At 53.4% G+C, this 21,641-nt stretch overlaps 3 protein-coding genes across 3 annotated transcripts; 2 read left to right on the forward strand and 1 right to left on the reverse strand.

Moving 5' to 3' along the window:
• Positions 1-90: 90 nt before the first annotated feature.
• PV07_08608 (uncharacterized protein) lies at positions 91-9,699 on the reverse strand (the record flags this gene model as incomplete). The annotated part of the gene is made up of 2 exons (XM_016395795.1): positions 91-131; positions 195-9,699. The coding sequence occupies 2 exons, from the start codon at positions 9,697-9,699 to the stop codon at positions 91-93; spliced, it is 9,546 nt and encodes a 3,181-aa protein (XP_016245651.1).
• Positions 9,700-10,233: 534 nt separating this feature from the next.
• Positions 10,234-12,980, forward strand: PV07_08609 (exodeoxyribonuclease III). The gene is made up of 2 exons (XM_016395796.1): positions 10,234-10,783; positions 10,831-12,980. Exons 1-2 carry the CDS (start codon positions 10,564-10,566, stop codon positions 12,423-12,425), a joined length of 1,815 nt encoding a protein of 604 aa, XP_016245652.1. The 5' UTR covers positions 10,234-10,563; the 3' UTR covers positions 12,426-12,980.
• A 3,265-nt stretch (positions 12,981-16,245) lies between these two features.
• Positions 16,246-16,917, forward strand: PV07_08610 (uncharacterized protein). Its single transcript, XM_016395797.1, has 2 exons — positions 16,246-16,281; positions 16,338-16,917. The coding sequence occupies exons 1-2, from the start codon at positions 16,266-16,268 to the stop codon at positions 16,727-16,729; spliced, it is 408 nt and encodes a 135-aa protein (XP_016245653.1). The 5' UTR covers positions 16,246-16,265; the 3' UTR covers positions 16,730-16,917.
• The last annotated feature ends 4,724 nt before the right edge of the window (positions 16,918-21,641 follow it).

The following is a 21,641-nucleotide window of genomic DNA, read 5'->3' on the forward strand; positions in this document are numbered from 1 at the left end:
AGCACACTGGCCGCCCAAAGATGCACAAGTCTGGCTCATATCACAGTCGTAAGAAATGTTCATCGTCCATGTATGTGGTCGTGGCGCCCCTCATCCTTTTGCGTTATACTTGTCATTAAATGCGTTCACGGCTGGTAACGATGATTGTCAGCATTATCTCTGCCTCCTTTCCGGCGTCAAAAATGTCCACTTACCAATGGCAATTTGTTTGTACAGCCAATTCCTGCTCCCCTCATCCGCCACGGGAATGAAGGGGCCGTTTGCTCCTCCTTTCAAACCAATACTCATCCCCGTCCTCTCCTTGCTGATGGTCTGCACGTCCGTCAGTTTGATGTCCCACTCCATGCGCAGCTTTTTGGTTCGGATCATCAAGATGCGGTCGTAGGTGATCATGACCATCATGTCGCCGCCCTCGAGCTCTAAGTGGGCAATGTATTCTTCGTTGAAGTACCGGCCATCGTCGCAAGTCTTGAGCCAGAATTGTCCCAGGGCCTCGCGTTGTGAGTAGGGCCGTACGATTCCATCCATCCCGATAAACCGAGTCAGGCGAACGCGGTCGAGACCCTCGGAATCAAAGACCGTCGTCGTGTTGCGGACCCCTTCGGCCACGTTGGAGGCGAGATCGAAGGCGCCGATGGCAGGCTTGGTGGCCAGACCAAGAAAGCCCTTTCCGACACCTTTGACGAAACCCAAAGCACCTTCCTTCTCTGCTCCTTCCAGAGGGTGGCGAGCGAGGCCCCCAATACCGCTGGCCATACTAGCGGCAAAGGCGTTGCCTCCAGCAGTGACGCCGTATAGGGCATGTTTGGGTCGATTCCGGCTCTTTGACATGCGCCTCTGATCTTGGAACTCTTTGTCCATGGTGGCGGCCGCAAGGCCCTTGGAAATGGAACCACTGAACTTGGCCATACTGTCACTGAAGCCGAACACGGACTTCTTGACGAAACTGCTAGCTCCTTTGGCGATGCCAATGCCGAGCTCTTGTGGCCTGTCGGTCATCACAAGGCCTTGGTAAGGCTCGTAGAAGATGTCGGCAACACCAGAGCTGATGTTGTTGAACAATCCTACAGGGTTGCCGAGGAAGTCGGCCGATCCGAGAATGATATGGACCTGGCGGAGCACTTCTTGGGTGTAGTGGTTCTGGACGTTGGCGATCAACGCTGGAACGGATATCCTGGCGTTTTCGAGCATCAACGCATTGAGCCGGATGGGCGCGTCGTTGACGTTCCCTATTGACATCGTCATGACATTGACGAAAAACATCAGCGGACTATTGACAAAGGTATCCTCGGCGTTGATGCGCTCCGTTCTGACGAAGGAGAGATCAAGCTGGATGGGTTGCAGGTGCAGCAGCTCAAAGTAGACGTCCTGCCCCTGTTCTTCTCGCGTCGGCTCAGGTACGTCGAGACTCTCGTCGCACAGTTTCCCTTCCTTTTCTTCCGACCACGACGCCCCGGGCACTTTCACGAAGTCAAGCATTGCAAAGATGAAGTCTTCGTCAAGTTCGACCGTGATCTGCTGCAGGAGCAAGGTGGCGTATTTGATGTAGAGCACACCATATGAATCGTCCTTGACCCTCGTAACCATCGTATGGAATATGGGATGGGCCTCCATTTCCTTGCCTGTTTTGGGCACCACGCTCGGGTACAACAAGATCGGGAAGATGCCGCCATACAGTTGATTGTCGATCTGGATCCATTTGACCGTGAAGTTCAATGTTTGGTAGAGTTTGGAATCTCCATACTTGAGCTCCATCTCCCGGAAGGTGAGATACATGAGTTCCTTCATCTTGCTGTTGACAAGGGAGATTCCAATCCCAGCCAATCGCAGCTCGGCCTTGAAGTTGACGTCCGATTCGATCTGCTTGACTTCAAATCCTTGGTTGAGGCTGGTCTGTGACGTGGTCGTCATACCCGTCTTCTGTCGGTATAGCGACCGGGACGGTTTGTAGTTGGACAATACCAGAGTCTGTGTTGGTCCGTCGGCAACAATGTTGATGTCGATCACTTTCATGAGTCCGCCTCGGTCATCCGGTGGCAGCTTAATCGGGATCAAGTTGCCTATTTCCGCCAATTTGACATACCTCTCCCTTCCCCTAGCTGTAAGGACAAGCTCTTTGTTCTTTGAAGCGGGATAGTCCCAAGCATAAGGCATAATACTTCGTGGAGGGAGCCTGTACCGAATCGGCTTCCAGCCGCTCCCTTTGTCTTCTTCTTCGTCTTCACCAAGGTTGGGGTTCGCCTGGAAGAACAAGAATTCGGTGTCACTCTCGTTTCTCATCGAGAACGGCCAATGTTTCGTCTCAATGCTGAAGTGTAAGAACAAGGTAGCGTCCTCGAGGATGATCTCCACGCGGACGAGCCTTTGTCTTTGGCCATGTTTGGCGAGCTTGACATGGGTCATGCCGACGTTTGCCATATTGAACGGGGATGACCATTGGTTGTTGACTCCCGGAAAGCACAGGCAGAGCTGCTTCTCGGGCGACTGTCGCATGAAGTACATAGGCAAGAGGTCATTGTTCTTCATCTTCCACACTTCTGACGAACCAGGTTCTCGGAGCTCAATGTCCTCGCCGATTTTGTTCTTGAGGACAAAGCGCGGCGCCATGGTGACAACTTTCGTCAAGCTGTATTTGCCCTCGCCTTCTGCCACAGATACCCCAACATGCATCTCAGATTTGCCCGACGCGGCAGGCAAGACGACCTCGTACGAACTTCCGATGGCGTCGAAACTTTGTGGCTTGCTCCACATTGAATCGCCGATCTTGAGAAGAGAGCGATTCTTACGGTCATCGGCACCGTACGAATACAACATTGGAAGAGCTGTCCCTTCTCCGGAGCTCGTTCGGGCTCCCTGAGGCGATGAAGCTTTCGTAGAAGACCCGAAAAATGCCTTGCTCTGAACGCTCATGTCAAGCCCAGTCTTGTTCAGAAGGACGTAGGGGCTGTACACCGATACTCTGAAGGCTCCTCCGCTGTCTTTGATATTCGTGTAGTGAAGCTTTAGTCTCAGCTGGGCACCTTTGTCGTCCTTCAACTGCACTACTTTCTCCCGGCGGAATCCTTCTTGGGTGTCGCTGTTGATGATCGCAAAGTCGCTCTGTTTGAAGGGCGCATCCTCCACCTCAACGCTCAGTAGCAGAAGGTGAGATAGCTCCACGACATGAACCGGGCTTACGCCACCCTTGCGTAGGAAGTTGGTCCAGTCCTTTTTCGTGTTCTTATCATAGATGCGATATTTGAAGTCGTACGGTAGCAGGTTCTGGATCTCGACAGGTGCCGAAACTTGGATTCTCATGTACGGATAGACCTTTGTGATCGGGTCTTTGTCGTCGTAGGACGCGTGCATCTGGAAAAAGAAAGGTGGTGATTCGTCCCTGCCTTCTGACTCGCAGGTGAGGGCCCTGGTTTGTCGTTTCAGGAGGTCTTTCCAGAACAGTCGTTCGTTCGACCAGCCATACCCAAATCCCTGGTCGGGCCGTATAACCAGTGAGTGGACAAATGCTGCTCCAACGGGAGCAGGTTTGCCTTCGCCAGGGGGAATTTTCTCTATCTTGAGGAGATGGCCTTCGTCTGGACTATAGACGCCAACCTCGATTGGTATCTGGGTCTTGTTCTCAACGAGGAGGGGTGAGCGGAACGTGATGTACTTGACATTGTCGGACCCCAGTCGCACCTCGACAAGCATACGGTGCTGGACGCCGTCCTTCCTCGGCTTGAGGTTATACAGGGTTTCTCCTTCGCGGATGACGGGGATGCGAACGACGCTGTCAAACCCACTTCCCTCAAGCCTGACACCCACGAGACCAGCATTGCCTTCAGGCGAGAGACTCTCACGCATGGAAGTTGCGTCCTCGAATCGCCAGGCGTATTCCTCGCCGTCGGTGAGTTTGGCTGCAGCTGCACTATCGCTCTTCTCATCCGCCCAAACGCTAAGATCAAATCCAGTGTAATTGCGGATCCGATACGGCGCATCTGCCACCCGCGGCTTCGACAGGATATCTTCATCTGTTGAGAGAAAGTTGAAGGACTTGGATGCAAGTGCAATTGTGGCGGACGTGACTGTCAATTCCATGTTCTTGTGCGAATATAGCTCCATAGACAGCACCTCAGGGTGGAGCTGTTTGGACATGTGGAATCCCAAGGTCCAAGGCTCGATCAAAGGCTCCCACGCGGACTTTGAGAAATTGTATACGTTGATGAAAGTATCGATCTTGGTGTCGGCTGTTAAGGAACTGGTCCAGTCGCGAACGTCAACATCAAATTTCTTCACACTCCAGTCCAACAGGGGAAGCTCGTGCATGTCTCCAATCAATATAATCCGGATACCTTCGATTTGCGCGACCATCTCTTCCCGACTCATGACCACCGACTTCGAAGACTGCTGCTGTGATACAGATTTAGTCGACTTGGAGATTGATTTTGATCTTTTAGATCTCTGTGCCGTAGTTGACTGCGCTGCTATGGATTTGCGCTTCGTCGAAGGCGCCTTGGAAGACGCTTTCACGTCTTTGAGCTTCTTTGGCTCTGTGTCTTCTTGCATCTTCGTTTGTGGGGTCGCAGATGAAGCCTTGCTGACAATCTGCATCGCCAGCAAGATGTCGCGAAGCGACAGACGGAGAACGAGAGGCTCTATTCCAATGTGAATTGACGTCAAGGAGGAATCTTTGCCTTGGCTTCGGCTATCCATGGACATCTGGATGCTGAAGTCGTCGAGTATTCGAAGTCGACTTGTTTCGAAGCGATCCATTCGGCACAAAAACATGCCGATCTTACTGACCTGCAACGTCATCGCGTTTTGTTTTGACACAAGTACTTCCTTAGTACCAAGCACAATGGCCTCAGTGTTGGATATGGTGGGATTTGCGATGAGGATGACCTGTGCATCCACGATGTTGAGCCGAAACGACACAGTCATTGATGGATGGCCCGCTGATTCGGCCTCTCGGGCGCTCTCTTCTATCTGGCCTTGCTCATCTTCGATGCTTGTATCACTGCTTTCGGTTAAATCGTCCACTTCGGCAATAGGTGACGGCACGTCGGACTGTAGAGCCGTATTTGCGAAAGCCTGAAGGGCAAAAATGTAATCCAGAGCGACAATAACCCGGGGGCTGTCAATGGTAAGCATTACAATCATGTGGCGTTCTTCTCCACCTGTAATGGACAGACTCGCCATGAATTGTTGCTGCACATCGTTGTTGATCAAAGACATTATCTTCCGGAATTTGTTTGTTTCTCTCGTGCGACTGTCGCGGACAGTGAAAGAGTGGATCACAAGCTCAGCCTCCATAGCGCCATCACTGATCATCCTCAGTTTGACATTTGTCTCGTTGATGGAAAATTTCGAGAGGCTGGCTGCTTCGAGGTTCTCAATTGGCTCGTCTTCATCTGCGAGGATCAATTCCAGGGCCACCATTGGTGCCTTGAACACCAAATTCATCTTGGTCCATGTTTCTGCACCCGTTCCAAGCTCGGGACCCTGGTAAGAGGGTTTACTTGGCGATTCGGACGTTGTCGTCTCAGGTTCGGCGGCCTTCGCGCTTTCTGTGGTGGATGATGGCAATTCCTCGGCAATGTCTTCTTCACTTTCGTCTTCGGTTGCAAAAGCTGCCGGAATGGTCTTTGACAATTCCATCAGAAACTTGAATTGAGTATGGGAAACCCTCAGATTTATCGGCGACATGGACCCATCGATTTCAAGATCCGGTCTCTCAATCCCCGCCTGGTGCTCAAGGTAACGGATTTTGAAGTCAAGATCAACTTTGTCAATCATTTCCAGCTCCTGGGACCTGCCGTCGCTGTAGTGGAATTCGCTGGTCAAGCGGATGTGCCTGATGCCGGCTGTGAGCTTGTTGATGAGAGGACCGCCCTTTTGGCCCTGGACACCGACGAATTTGTTGTTTGCATATATCTCGCCTAGATGGGCTGTGAGAAGATCACGAGGACGGTCTTCGACCATGGCTCGGGGGAAAACGACGATCGGTGTCTTTATGATGACATCGAAGTGCATCTTCTGCGCACTTTCTTGTACCTGTGTAGCTTGGTTCGCTGCTGCCTGTCTGGCCGCATTGAAGATGGCTTGCATCTTCCCAAACTTGACTCCGAACTCCATGATCTTCCGGAACGGCTCTTCCAGGAAGTTGACTTTGATGGAACCTGATCGAAGATAGATTCCTGAATCATATCCAGGGTAGTCCTTGCGGGAAGAGTCGAAGGTCTGGTATTTGAAATCTGCCAGATCATCTCCTTCAATGGCAATCAACCGGCGCAGTGGTGAGTCTTCAGGTGCACCCTGGTTGATATCGTCGACTAGCGACAGACTCCCTAATCTCGCCTTGACCTGCATTGTGCCTGCGTCCAGGAAGACTCCAACGTCACCAGAGTTCAATGACAGTGTCGCAAGACGCACACCATCGTTGTTCAAAATAAGCGCAATGCTGGTCAACTGGGCTTTGATTCTAATCTTGTCTGCCTGCGGCTTTGTCGGTTGAGGATCTTTGGCTCCCTCGTCCGGGTCGTCCGGATCTTCGTGCACCGGCTGTTGATCCCCAGGATTGGTGAATGTTGTAAGGACAAAATCCAGCAGGGTCAGAAGCGTCCTTCTCGTGACAATTATGTTGATGGTAGACACGGCGACGTCAAGATTGGTGGCGATACCCTCGTAAGTAGATTGGAATTCTGGCGATTCAGGATTGACCTTGACAAATTTGACGTTGAGCAAATCCTTTCCTTCTTCTGCGTTGAAGCCTTTAGAAGATATTATCTGCTTGAATTCGGGTAGGGGTTCCTGTTCAATGTGGTCGTCGACGCTGAGTGATCGCAGTAGCACTTCAGCCACCATATCGTAGGGCCGAAGGTAGAAGTCGAAATAGAAGCGCTCCGCCACGAGTTCCACCAACAGCTGGTCCGGCTTCTTGCCGTCCGGATCTGCCCTGTACAATGAAGCCTGCAATTTTTCGACCGTGAAGTTGATTTCAAAATTGCGCTGGTGTATGTTGGCAGGTGTCTCGGGCTTCTTCGGCCGGTCCTTTTCGGGAGAAGCATCTTCTGAATCTGAATCGTGTTCAATGATAGGCATATCTTTGGCTTCGAGCAGTTGTACGGATTTCCTCTTTGATCCTGGGTCCTCGCTGGCTTTTTGAGGCCGCGACTCAGCAGCATTGCCGTTTGCTTCCGTTGCTGGACTGTCAAATTTTGGCACCGCAACCTCTATGAGCCTCATAAGATTTTTGTATTTCTTGTCTGATATGGAGGCGTGGAGAACAGGCAGCGTGCCGGAAATGCGAACCTTTGTGATGTCTGGTGCTTTCGGTATAATGGAGTTTTCCAGGAGGAAGGCCATGTTTATGCGGTCGATGATGTGCATGTTCTGTGAGTCGTCTTCTGCTTCGAGCTGCGCCCTCGTCTCTTCGATGCCCGGTCCAATCAATACCTGTGTTGATTCGAGCTTCAAGTGGAACTTGTCATACATCAAGCCCTCGAGTTGTCTGTAATCTTCTTCGGTATATTTCTGCTTTTGCTTCCCGTGAATATCCCGCATTGTCTCCTTGTCCACGAGTTCGCTGTTGACGCTGACATGACCAGCATCAAGGATCATGCAGAGGGTGCTCTTTTCTGTGATGCTCTCAGGAATGATGAATATGGGTGCGTGGATGTCCAGATTTGCATTGATGGTTTTGTGCTCTTCCAAAGCAAACTCAAGGCCTGCGCGCGTTTGCTGACGAATCTCTTCCACCGTTGCACCTGCAGTCTCGAGCAGAGCGCCAATGGATTCCATTTGGCGTTCCGGAGGCTTGAAAAACTTGACGATCTCGACCACGAACTTGGGATTATGGATGAACTCAAGACTTTTGAGTTTCAGATCGACTTTTGTGTCGGCGCTTTCATCGAGGGGATTGTTTTCGAACACAAGGTGGAATAAGCTGTCTTCTTCCTGCTCTTCTTTCTCGCCGGTCGCATCTTCTGCCTCTGTTTCGTCGTCCAAGCTTTCATTGTCATCATGTTTCACTTCATCTTTGGGCTGATTTTCGACCCCTTTGACCTTGACGATCTGTGGGAACAGCGTGCCCTCTGTCGTACCGTCGTAGACACGAAAGCCACCTAGTGCGAGTTCAGCCAAGAAAGAGTCAGGTCGTTGAAGTGCCTTTGCCCTAAAGTTGTCGAAGACCAGTTTGAGAACCTCTCTCTCTTGACCATGAGGGTCTCGTTTCAAGGTGAAGCTTCCGGTTCTGAGACTCGATTCCACCTCGAGTTTGACACTCTCTCTGGGCAGATCGACACTCTCGGCGATTGCCTTTTTCTCGTCCCAGTCAATGGCATCGTAGAGCTCCTTGCGCTGTTGTTCAGTCATGCCGGCCTCTTCGTCGTCATCTGGAGTCTGTTCAGCCTTGGCGCCCCAGATCCAAGCTGACCATGTCTGCTTTTGCGGGGGCTGCTTGACACCGACATTCTCCTTCCGCAACTGGGTACGAGCAAGCGACCGCCAGAATCGTAGATCTTCATAGCTCAGATCATGCTCCAGCTGGGTCATTTCCTTTGTTTCTTCCTCGGTGAACTTTTGCTCCTTCTTCTTTTTCTTGAAGAGTTCAATGTATCTGCGTCGGGTGTCCCTGCGTTCCTTGAAATACTCCCAAGTCCACTTCCTGTTCCGCTCATGGATCTTGGTCAGAACGGCGTTTCCGGCGAACTTAAGCCAGGCTCGGGGGTTCTCCTTTGGGCTCTCCTTTGGCGCGTCCTTCTTGTACTCATGATGGCGGACGAAGTAGTGCATCAGGTCCACAAGCATCAGCGCATCACGGTATTGGTCGTCGTCGATGATGAATCCGAGCTCCTGGAAAAGCAGACGCGCTTTGGTCTTTGGTTTGTCTGTCCGACCCGTCTTGTCCATCTCAATCCCAGCCCGACCGCTGACGGGCTTCAGCAGATATTGTGAGTGGCCAGTATCCTCTATGCCTTCTCGGAAGCGGCGTATCAGTTCGTCCTTGTCAATTTCTTGTGCCTCAGCGCCAACATCACCGCCTTTGCCAGTGCCAAAAAGATCTGCGTCACTGTTCCAATAGAGAGCCAGCGAGTTCAAAACCGCCAATTTATGAGTGGTTCCTGAGGTGGATTGGATAAAGGTTGGCTGCCAGTCAGCATCGGTTGAGACGGCGCTCATTTCCTTGAGTGTGAGGCCCACAGCGAACGGGTGGCCAGGCGTTGCGATGGAGTCTTCATATCGGATGTGGACGTTTTTGATGCTGACCTGAAGGTTGTCGACGATGGCTGTGACAAAGCTCTGAGTGAAACTTTGACTCTTCTGCTGTTCTTCTGGGCTCATGGACTCGGTGTTGCGCTCCTTGAGCAGCTCGGCACTCTCCAGCTTTTCCAGCTTCACGGCCACCGCCCGCCTGTCCTCCTCCTCAGCGTCGTAGTCGTCTTCCTCTTTGGGCGCCGCGAGCAGAAAGACGTCTTCGATGTTGACTTTGACGGGCTTTCCTCTCAGGTTGGACCATGGTATTGACAAGGTCAATTCACCCAAGTGGCCTTCTACCACATTGATTGGCAAGTGCAGTTGATCAAGGGCTTCTCTCCTGAGCGCGAGATTGCGCAGCTTCACATCGCCCGACCAGATGCCTACGTTGAGCTGCTTGGGGTCGAAATTCTTGACGTACATGCCCAAGAATCGATTGAGCAGATTGGCAACTAGGCTTTCCAACATCTTGGGCGAGTTGGCCGTTACCCAGGCCGGGATGAACTAGGAGTCTTATCTGTACAAACGGGACATGTGGTATGGATGAGATCCTTTGTTGGTGATGATGCAGAAAGGCAGAGAAGGAACCAGGACAACAGAGTTCAGGAGTTCTCCAGGTCTTCGGGCAATTGCGAAGTTGAAAATATGGCACAGCCACTCAACTGTGGCGGGGCAGACCAAGTTGTACCAGAAGGCGAAGGGGACAATTCAATGCTAGCACCCAAAGAACGAGCTCGGACGCCGGGCTGCAGCAAAACCCAAAGTGAAGCAAAGGAGGGACTGGAATTCTGCTCTCGCGGCTCTTCTTCAGCTTGATGCAATGATTGCTGGTGGAAGAATGTGAAGAGACTGAGTCGGGGAACTTGAATGATGGATGAACTGGCTGCGCCTGGCGATTCATTACGTCAGAGGAGTGGCAAGCGCAGGCTGGAGACACGCGACGATGGCGGCACGCTGGTGGCACGGGGATCATGCCTAGGTACCTCGCAGATAGCTATCTGTGTAGATACTCGTGGGTACACTCTTTCGTGAGTCCCAAATAAACACTGCACCATCGTCACAGTACCGCTGGCTGTCACCGCTGTCACCACCTGTACCATTGGCGCCGAGAAGAAGAGGTCGACCTCATCGTCCGACTCCCGGCTCCATTCGCTCAACTGTGCGACACTTGCGCTTGAAGCCCTTTGTTTTCTCATCTTGTCACTCACTCTTTCACTTGCTACTACGGTGCAATCCCGTCGCTCATTTCAGCTCGATTTCCCTCAATTCTCCCTCACCTACCCCTCACCGCTACCGACGATGAGGCGGCGACGCCTTCAATAGCCTGCAGATATGGGGATTCGCATCACCACGTGGAATGTCAATGGTATACGAAACCCATTTGGATACCAACCATGGAGAGACAAGAGGACGTTTGAGGGCATGTTTGACATTCTCGAGGCGGACATGGTCATCTTTCAAGAAACCAAAATTCAGAGGAAAGATCTCCGCGACGACATGGTGTTGGTACCGGGCTGGGACAACTACTGGAGTCTGCCTAAGCACAAGAAAGGTTGCGGCTTACCGTTTCTGTTGCTTCGGCCACGCTGACATTCTCAGGATACTCTGGCGTGGTCATTTACACGCGCAATGCGACCTGCGCCCCCATCAGAGCCGAAGAAGGCATCACCGGCATTCTGACCCCTCCGAATTCCTCTACCAGTTTCCGAGACCTACCCGACGAGGAACAAATTGGAGGATATCCAAACGCTGAGCAGTTGTCCGAGGCAGACTATGACCCGGCCACTCTCGACTCCGAGGGAAGATGTGTCATTCTCGAATTTCCCGCCTTTGTCCTAATCGGCACCTACTGTCCGGCCGAGCGCGACGAGACGCGAACTCACTATCGCACGAGCTATCTTCGTGTCCTCGACGCACGAATACGAAACCTCGTGAAAATGGGTAAGAGAGTGGTCTGGGCGGGCGATCTCAACATATCCAGGGAGGAGATTGACACTGCTGCAGCACAAGAGAGCATGCGAAAGAACGGGATTGACCCAGTCCAGTGGATCTCCACCCCTGCACGGAAGATGTTCAACCAGCTGCTCGTCGGTGGCAAAGTCCACGGTGAGAGGGAAGAGGGGAGAGAGACACCCATCATGTGGGATATCTGTCGGGCCTTCCACGAAGGTCGCAAAGGCATGTACACCTGCTGGGAGACTAAAGTCAATGCTCGACCAGGTAATTATGGATCAAGGATCGACTATGTGGTGTGCAGCCATGACATGAAAGACTGGTTCAGTGATGCGAACATCCAGGAAGGGCTGATGGGATCTGATCACTGCCCAGTCTACGCTGTGTTGAAGGATACTGTGTTCGCTGATGGTGTCGAGCGACACACGCTAGACATAGTCAACCCGCCGGGCATGTTCGTGAATGGCGTGCGCAAACAGGAGTGGAGCAACAAATGCTTGCTGCCCATGTCGGGTAAGCTGATACAAGAATTTGACAAGCGGCAAAGCATCCGGGACATGTTCACCCGGAAGCCATCGCTCCCCAAGGCGAAGAGCAGCATCGGCGACACAGACACCAATGGTGCAGCTGTGGATGCAGCTGTGACGATGGCGGCTGTCGCGGGTGCTGATGCCCCGACTCCTTCTGAAGCGGACGATTTTAGTGCCCTTACGAAAACAGCATCGAATGTCTCTACCAACATCAAAGGCATCAGCGGGAAGAGGTCAGGAAGGGCAACTGAAGCGCCGACAGCTGCGAAACGCAGCAAGACAGCACCTCAGGCGACCTCCAACGGCATTGGTAAGGGCCAGCAGAGTCTTAGAGGTTTCTTTGCCTCCAAATCATCGACTGCTCCAGCTCCCAGAGTAGACGAACCTTTGATTGAAGCGAAAATCGAAAAAGCGCCCCAAGACCCGCCGATACCTAAAGCCGCTCCGTCGCTCGAAGACGAAGCCGCCAGTTTCTCCGCCAGGCAAACATGGGGTAAATTGTTCTCAAAGCCCGTGGCACCGAAATGCGAGCACGGCGAACCATGCAAAACCATGCAGACCAAGAAACCGGGCGCTAATTGCGGAAGATCTTTCTGGATGTGCGCGCGACCACTGGGTCCCAGCGGAAAGCAGGAGAAAGGGACTCAATGGAGGTGTAATACCTTTATCTGGGCTAGCGATTGGGACGCACATGCTGCTGAGCCGGGCTAAGTCAAGAAGCGAGTGTTATTACTACACACCTCGCGCCGCTACGATCTTTCACAAGTCCCATCTCGGCATTGACTCAATTTTGGGCGATTCCACAAGGCTTACCGTCCCCTTTCGGACCACAAAGAAATCGTTCGAAGGAGATTGATCTAAACAATGTGGTCCATAGAGAGTAGAAGATCTGGCATCCACCGGCATCGGCGGAGAGAAGCGATTCAGCAACTTGGGCAAGACCTCTCGACTCGGTGTCGAGTGCAAGAGGGGGAATAGTGCGGGCTTCCAGCAAGCGGATTGCCACATTCTGCCCATCGCGGTTCCTCTAGCGCTGGGAGGGATGAGAATGATAGATTCGACGCAAACAGGGATATTGGGCTGGTAGCAGGTGGCGGGACTTCCTCTGAGTCGACATGCTTTCGCGCCATCGAAGAGGTGAATGCCGAAGGGAGATGGCGCAAGACAGTCAGCCTTTCATGTTGTGACGAGGAGCATAGTGACTGTGTACACAATGCAATATTTCCGTCCACCCGTGACACTGCTTGAGATGCTTTGAAGTGTCGCATGCTCCCGCTTTGTGACTGTCCGAGGAGTAACAGAAGGGAGTCCTCTATCCACATCCTCGAGGAGAGAATGTTTGGTTTCCGCCTCCAAGTCAGGGCGATCTCCTGCTGTAGTCTTCTGCAGCTCGTCACTCTCTCCCGGACGAGCGACTCGATCGGGATGAACATCCTCCGGGAGATGTCGCGCGAGCGAGAAAGGGTTTCAATCCTCGTGCATTATTCAGCTCACCGCGCTCTGTGGGTTGGCCACGATGCCACGGAGAAACCCTTGTTGAATTGACACAGGAGAGCATTCGGCTCTCTGTGCATCCGACGTGACATGATGATGACGATGCTCATCCGGTCGGTATTCAGCGTCCGGGGAGGAGACGCTGCCAGAGATATATTTCCATCTCGTGTCTGATGGCCTTGTCCTTCTCTCTTTCACTTGTCTGCGGAGGTATTGACTCCCATAGAGAGTACAGCAGGGTCGTGACCCTTGAAAGATGCGGCGAATACTAACATGGGCGCGTAGGGTAGGCTAGACGAGGAGCGCATGGGCAAGTTCGTGGCATCCTCCCGCTTGTGTGTTCTTTGGCGTTGTTGCGCGTGTGTTCGGGTCAGGAGGGCAACGGGAGTTCGTAGGAGGTTCGAATGGTCAGAAGGAGCTCTCGGCGTGGCAACCTCAATCAAGGCCGATGGCTGAATGTCACTGGAGCGAGGCTAATGTGTCGCAGTTTCGAGGCTGATGTCCAACTGCCCGTCCGTCCACATGTGCTGAGTTTCTCCGACCTCGGGCAGAGCAGGCGGGCTCCACGAATCACAGGTCGACGTGTACGGAGCCCGGAGCCCTACGAGTAGCAGCGCTGCTTGGCACTCGGCTAAGTTACTCTACACACGACCCTATGCGATTACCGGGCAAGTTTGAGCATCCCGAGACAACAAGCACGGTACAGGCGACTGTATAGATCTATGCCTTGTATATGGCCTCGCCAAAACTCTTCCCAACCGCGAGGGATTCCTCACTTCCGAGTGGCTATACACGCGGAAGGCTTCGCCTGAGGAAGGCATACTCGCCCTTTGCTGTTTGCCCAAGTGGCCCAGAGCCTTGCTGGCTTGCCCTTGCGGGATAAAGAATCTCAAAATCAGGGGCGGTCAAGGAGGCCACTCAGGCAAGGAGCTAATCTTTTGTTCGGAGGGGGTGGCTTCTGGGTGCAAGATCCAAGACAAAATCACCCTCTGGCAAGGATTATCTCTGATGTTTTGCGTTCAAGTATGGCAAGTTTAAGACACGCGAAGACAGCCAGCGCCGCTGGCCTTAGCACTTCGCCCTTCCTGTTCTCCTAGACCATTGTCCGCGATCGAATAAAGCTGCACTGGCTGTTGCCACCTCGAACTCCGAACAAAGCATCGCCCGCATCGACAAGCCACAGAGGAACCTGGGCGGGATCTCCTGGGCTGGGCCCGGTCGGCTCCGTCTCTTTTTTCCCTTTTCACATGCCTCCTGTAGAGAGAGAAATTCTCACCCCCCCTTCCTCACCTAGAAGAAGGCTGATTCTGTCCGTAGCTGTGATGTAGGGGGATGTCTCTTGTGGCTGCTTGAGGACAAGATCTGCGTTCCCACGCACTGACCAAGTCAGCCAGCCTTGGTGCCTCGCTTGATTCGCCCAATGCTCACGCCGGAGGCTCCCGTGAGGCTGCTGGAGCTTGGGTGACAAATTGCAGTTCATCGCTCTGTAGCATCAAGGGCAAAGTCAAAAGGATAGAAGCAAGGGTTGACATTGGGTGGGCTTGGTTGACAGGTTGGCGGGCAGAGGGGGCGATACGGGGGGCTTATGTCAGTGACACGGTCAAATGACACTCGGCCAATGGCGGCTCAGTAGAGACGGACCGTCTACGCCCTGCGCCCTCGCGGCCACCTTCGAGCATTCACCTTGTCAACCACATCCTCGTCCAGGCCATTTGCCGCAAGGGGCCTTCCGCAAATCGAAGTGTCCACAGAGCTTGCCTACCAGTATTGAGCATGGATGCTGCCGTTACGTCCCGTTTCGCACGCCGTTTTCGACTTCTACATTCCACGGCCCAAGGCCATTGATGGTCAGTGCTGGCCCGACCGATCGACGAAATCACAGCCCTCACGAGGCTGAACCGCCACTTCCCAAGCCTCACTTTAAAAATTGGCTGGGCTCTACAGGTTCTGGCGGGCGTGGTAGGTCAAGCAAGCATGTTCCCTGTGGAGTGGAGGGGACCACCGTACAGGAAAGGACTGAATGGGCTTGATCCGGAAGCTGGCATGTCCAAGTCTCTGCGCATCGACCACACCTGACCTGAGAGACTCCTGGCAAATCGGGACGCGTCCCAGCACTTCCTTCGACTAGTTGCTCGGCGTGTCAATGCGTGGGCGGGGATATGGCCCAAACATGCGTCCACAGGGGCGCGGTGACCTCTTCTCACCCAGAGCGCTGTTTGCTCCGCACTTACACCACAACTCTCTATCACGCTCCTACTCTGCATCCGGGCTCTGTCTTTCTGTGGAAGGCCCTCCAGTCCCCATCAAGGGGCTTGCATACCTTTACAAGGCCACTACTGGATCGCGGAATGGAGGAACCTCGGGTGTGCCGAAGTGTTTGGCGGAAGTGACTTTGCAACTGACAGGACTCCACGTCAGTCACTCAGCCAATATCGTTCAAGAACTCGAGGTACACTGGCGGTGGTCCGAGCGATCTCCCCATGACCGACCAACAACTCTCCACCTAAGTGCCAGCTCCCATTTCCGGTCCAGAGATGGCCATTGCGCCCCCAGATATCCATTTCCTGCGTCAGAAGCGTTGGTTTGCCAGATTGTACTGGGAATCAGCGATCCCGAATCAGAAAGGACGCACTAATTTTACCCATAATCTCACCATTCTCAGGACCGCCTGCCATCTACAACACCTTACAGCTGTCATGCAAAGCTACCAAAAGCTATCGGCTAAGATTTCGGTATGCTACCAAGGAATGGGCGTGTGAGGCTTGAGTACTGGGAACCGCCTGGAGATAGAAAGCCCCCTGGAGCCCCGTGGACTACTTATTTCATTCCACCAGGGATAGAGTCTCCTCTCCCCCCAAGTCCTTCCTCCCGATAATCTACTTCACCAAGTCCTCTTGCCCGGAGATACTGGTGGGAGGTTCTGTCAGAGATCAGGCACCTCTAATACCTGGCTATAATCCAAGACTTTTCGGCTTCTTTCTGGCCCCAGATAGTCCGACAGCTGCCGGCAACATAGCTCCAAGGCCGTACAGATCTGCACGCTAAGCGAGAGCCAGAATGGACACTTCTTCGGGTAAGAGATCTTCCCTTGGTGCCGTTGTTACTGGAGATTGGACTGATCGTCGGTAGATCTAGTATTCGAGAAGAGGCCACTTGCCATGACTTTCGCCGGGAATCCTCTTGAGGGAAGGAACAGCCATCACCGCCAGCAGTCACCCCTCAGACCACAGTCCCTGTCGGTCCTATCTGCGGCTTTGCAATCGGAAGAGGAGAGAGATTGCCAGGAGCAACTTGATGGAAGAAGGGTCCGACTCCAGATGCTACGGCGAGAACTCAACTCGGTGCTGATGCTCGCCATTTTCACCTACAGACATTCCGGGGCAGCTCAGAAAGTTGGGTCTTTGCTTGTCCTGCTGCCCACAGAGCGAAAGGCAAGGGAGCAAGCAGAGATCTTTGCGTCCTTGCGGAGGCCAGACTATCCGCCTCTTCCTGACGAACCTGAACCCATCTGCACATTTTGAAGTTTGCCATGGCTGGGAGGGATAACGACGGCAACATGATCTGCTTTTCACGACGCTTCCACATTTGTACAACAGAAACAGTCCCGCGAGGATGGCGATCGAAGCGTTCAGCTTTCGTTGGCCACATGGAAACAAGTAGGCGAGTTGGATGAAGCCTTCTTCTGGTCCACTCCGGCTCACGGATAAAGCCAGGACTTCCTTTGTCCCCACGAAGCGGCCGCTTAGATGCTTCTCGAGGGGCGAGCCTTACCTGGCTAGGGCTATCAGCCTCTCAATGTATTTTAGCCGCGAGGTATTCGGTATTCGGTACCGAGTACATTGCAGAATACCCTAAACCTGTTTAAATATGTACGTTACCTAGATAGGTAATTGTTTGTCGTAAGCACGGTGCAAGCAAATTCCTCGTTCCCCAGGCATGTGATCCAGAGCAAGCCTCCCTACTTGCGTGCCGTGTCCTGGTATCCCGGTCAAACACGGCAAAGAGCACCCTTCCACATACCTCGGTATGCTTGCTCGCTGTCCCTGCTTCCGGCACCCCCGATAGCCACGCTGCGTCTGTCAAAAATGTGGTGCTCTCGGCGCAGTGCGAGATCCGCTGCCGCCATACCGAGACTTATGTCAGCTACATACAACCAATCAGTCACATGTTCGATTCGCCTGCACTCTCGAAGAGCAACAATGACCAGCCTCGGCTTACAGCGTGGGATCCCCCAATCTCGCAGCCCAGCGTATGTATAACGCGAGGCCTCTCCCATCGGATCATGCTTTGATTACCACCCTGAACTCGAGAGATCGCCTCGTCTGCGCTTTGCCGTGGATTTACTTGTAATGCACGCAATCTTCTTCCATTGACCCCTCGTTTGTCCTCCCTCCCGAGCACGACTTGTTACTTCGCCTTGCGTGAGCGTCTCTCTACTCGGTAGGTTGTGGGAGGGACATCCAGCGCAAGCGCATCCTCACCGACGCTGGCAGCTGCGACTTGCGAGATGCAAACCGTCCGGCGTACCACAGTGGCCAGCCTCTCCTTATTGCCAACGGAACCCTAGCGGACTGTGGCTCTGATAAAGTGGCCTGGGAGACACAACGGTGGGTCTAGAAAGACAAAGTGCCCGTAGTCGTCGGACAAGGCGGCTTCGTGACTGCCCCTTCGTCTCCGCCACGACAATGGCCTCTCTCGAATCCCAAAGAGATGTCGACGTGTTCTGTGCCTGACGAGCTTCTGGCTGTCGATCGACTCTCGCAAACACCTGCCGTGACGAGATCGTCAGGGAGCCAATTGCCATAGAGGGGGACCATCCCATGCTGTCACCGATCCTCGACGGAGTGCCTCTGACCCTTTCCACGCACGTCAATGTGGCCAGAGACATCGAAGCGCGTTGAATCCTCTGCCTTGCATTGGCTCGAATCTAGCAGAGAAAGTTCCTTTCAACTCGCCGTCGCTCAATCAGTGGCGACAGATCTGTCACAATTCTCGAGAACCCCTCTGGTCTGTCTTTGGCGAGCAACGATGGTTGTCGGGAGACCCAAGTCCCCATCTGCTGTCACCAATTGATGCCCGGTAACGGTCGGGACAAGGGTTTTCCAAGCCGGATGGATGATGAAACCCCCTCCTCGCCTTCCATGCCGCGACAGTGCTTAGCCAACTTCCTCCCCTTGCTCCGAAGGAACAACAATCATGTCCAATGCAGAGGCCATCATCCACGCCTGATATCATACAAGAGAAATTCCCTCCGCGGAAGAGCACGCTTGGACTGTTCCGTGATCTGGCTCGAGACGCTTTTCGGAAGCGTGCAGGGAACGAAGACTCGCGGCAGGGGTTTCACGCACCACCACACATTCTACTTACACGGTCAGATGCTGCCAAAATCAAATGCTCGCACCCGCGATCCCGTAGTATCTTCAGCATCTACCATCTGTATTGAGTAGTTCCAACCAGCGTAGCGCATTCTAATACTCCCATGACTATCGACCTGGATACGCTCATCCCACGGCCCTCCATAATTAAAATGTAAGCTTCCTTTTCTCATTAATAATGTTGGGCACCGGTATGCCTAGTAATTATCAGCGATTCAGGGTTTACATGATGGCGGACAGGAACGATGATCGTCAAAAGTAGCGGAGGGACTACATTGCCCTCGATTGCCGACTGTTTCGACCACAATGGATGCGCACATAGGAAAAATACCATAAGAAGAAAGAGGAAGGAGAGAAGGAGAGTGGAAGAAGAAGAGAGTTGTGGAGAGAAGAATGGCTCAAGAAGGTGCCTCCCAAGCGTAGTGTGACAGCTGACATGTGACACTGGACACGTGATTGCGCGACCAGAGCGCGCCTTGTTTCCTTCTGCGATCAGCATCCTTTCAAACACTTGCAGGACAGGATGATCCACGCTGCGGTGGGTGAGGTCTTGGATATTGCTGAAGGTGAGTGCGTTGGAGGAGAATATGACCCAGAAGCACTAACAAATATAGAGTTGCGAAGCCATTCCTGTTGCGGATGACTCCAGCGGCACCGAAGCCATGGACAAGACGTCCTCACTCCCCCTTCCCACCCCTCTCTCCTCCGAGCCTTGGAGTCGATTGTATTGACTCGCTCTTGGGATCCAATTCAATACTTTCCGTTAGAGGCACCGCAAACCGCCAGATCTCGGCATTGCCAGCACCAGCTTGGAAATGAGCCGCTCCTCTCCACAGACGAACCATATGCACCTGCAAAATTCACACAAGCAGTTGACCGCGGAGGCACACCCGGCTCTGAAATTGGCGCAGTGGCCGGTCAAGGTTGTCGTTGGGACCAGGAGCCTTGTAGACAGCGCCTGGCGAACGGGATTTCTCCCAGTGTCACGGGCTTTGGGGATTGCTTTCCCAAACTTCAGCTCTGGCGCAGTGGACTGGCGCTCTCGCGGCTGCTTTCAGCACGTGGCATCCTCGAGCCTCGCTTGTGAAATGCGGCAAGGTCTGAATGGCAGGTTGACGGAAAGTACTCTCCAATAGTAGCGGCCACTCATCACTTACATTCGCAAGCTTCCGTCCGACTTAGATGTCCCACTTGCTCGCCTTTTCATTTTGTCCGACCTTGATTCTCTGCTGGGCCGATCTTCCGCACTTCAGTGCCCTTCAGCGTAGTTAGAAATGGTTTGGATCCTTGGACAACGGGGAGAAAGCTGTGGAAGGATGACGGCCATGTACCGAGTCAACGTCTTGACCACTCACCTCCGAATGTGGCGATGCCTTCACACCTGATTTTTGACAACAAGGTACCAGTCCTGGTCGAAAAACCCATACAATGCACGTACGGGCAGCATGCTATAGCCGGCGGCCGCGTTCGGAGTATGCTTTAGTTCATCTAGGACATCGCCCTGCTCTCTATGTTCCGCGGCGATAGGCTGCCAACTAGAGGCTTGGACGGTGCCATCAGATCACTGTTTCATAAACGAGATTGACTTTACATTCCGGATTTAGGCAGCAAGTTTAAAGATATCGTGATTTCAGCGTTGCTGGATCAACAATCTAAGAATCAAATAGTAATATGCTGACTATGGCAAACCCCAGATCCAATCAAACCCGCGAATGCAATAGCAACGGCTCTACGACTCCCACTGCTCCATCCTCGTCGCCGAACCCCAGGCGTTCTTTGTGACCTTGACGAACCGTTGCCGCGGGGCAGCTGAGACTTGGTTGCCCCGACGCTCATGCAAACGGCACCCCATGGATAAGCTCGCAGATGCCGACGCCCATCGTTCCAAGCCGTAGCCACATTGAAACGTTGCCAATCCGAGATCCACGGCAAGGATACCTGCGAAGGAGTCGTGTCAGGCAGGAGTCCGGGGCACCGGGGTTCGAGACATGCGACGCGCCGAGGTTCACCGCAGCCGGTTTTCCAGAGGCAGAGTACGCGTCGTGTCTCATCGCCACCTTTTCCACCTTCCCGCTCTGGGCTGCCCACGCTCTGGGCTGCCCAAAGACACTCGGCAGGAAGAACCCAAGACGGGTGCGAATCAGCCTGCGTCGCGGCGGCCTCTAGACACCTAGTCCTGCGACGTAGAGATTCCCGTAGAAAGAGTGGAGCAAAACTGGGTGCGAGACGTTCTTTCAGGCCGCGAGAAGAGGGGGGGGGGGTGGGGAGGATTTCAATGCAGGCGAGGGTAGTACAAACCCCCCGCCGCAACGGCCGTCGATCCCTCCCACACCCTCGAGTGGAATTCGGACTCCCGCTCGCTTCGTCAGAAATACCCGTGATATTGATCAAGTATCACGAGCCATTGTGGCGGCACCCTCGAAGTGTTGTGTAAGCGGCATCGTCACGTCCCTTCCTCGTTGTTCATATGGTTTGTCGCGGTGGTGGGCCGAGAACGGTAAACCTGCCTCGAGGGGTCTATGCCAAAGCATGTATGTATGCATATAGGTATGTACGACGTCATGAAGGGCCCCTCCGTGCGATGTCCGTCGCTCAGCTTTCTCTCGGATCAGGCTTCCAGAGCCTTTTCTTGGTAAAAGGCAGAGGAGTGTGGTGGTGGTGTTGTCCTGAAACTTCAAGCCATCCTATTTCTGGCCCTTAAACCTCCTCAGAAAAGAGCTGGGATGTATGTGTCCATTATTGACGTCGTTCAAAGTAGGGCTCAAGGGACATGCTTCGAATCAACCAGTCTAGTTGAGGGAGGAATGGGGATCAGGATCTGGTCCTTCTCTCGCGATCTCTTCCTCAGCATCGCATATGCGAACTCCCGAGCGGAACCGGCCAAACGCGTTGCGGGTAATGTGTATATGCATCTATGCGCACGGCGTGCGGGAGATGGCGATATACTACGTACGGATATGGCGTGTGTCATGTTACAGTCCGGTTACAGTCACGCGTGCTCCAAGCTGGTGAACCCCGAGTGTCTCCTCCGGCGTAAATGGTGTTTGGGAGGGGGAGG

The sequence above is a fragment of the Cladophialophora immunda genome, assembly GCF_000835495.1.
Source record: "Cladophialophora immunda strain CBS 83496 unplaced genomic scaffold supercont1.5, whole genome shotgun sequence".
NCBI lineage: Eukaryota > Fungi > Ascomycota > Eurotiomycetes > Chaetothyriales > Herpotrichiellaceae > Cladophialophora > Cladophialophora immunda.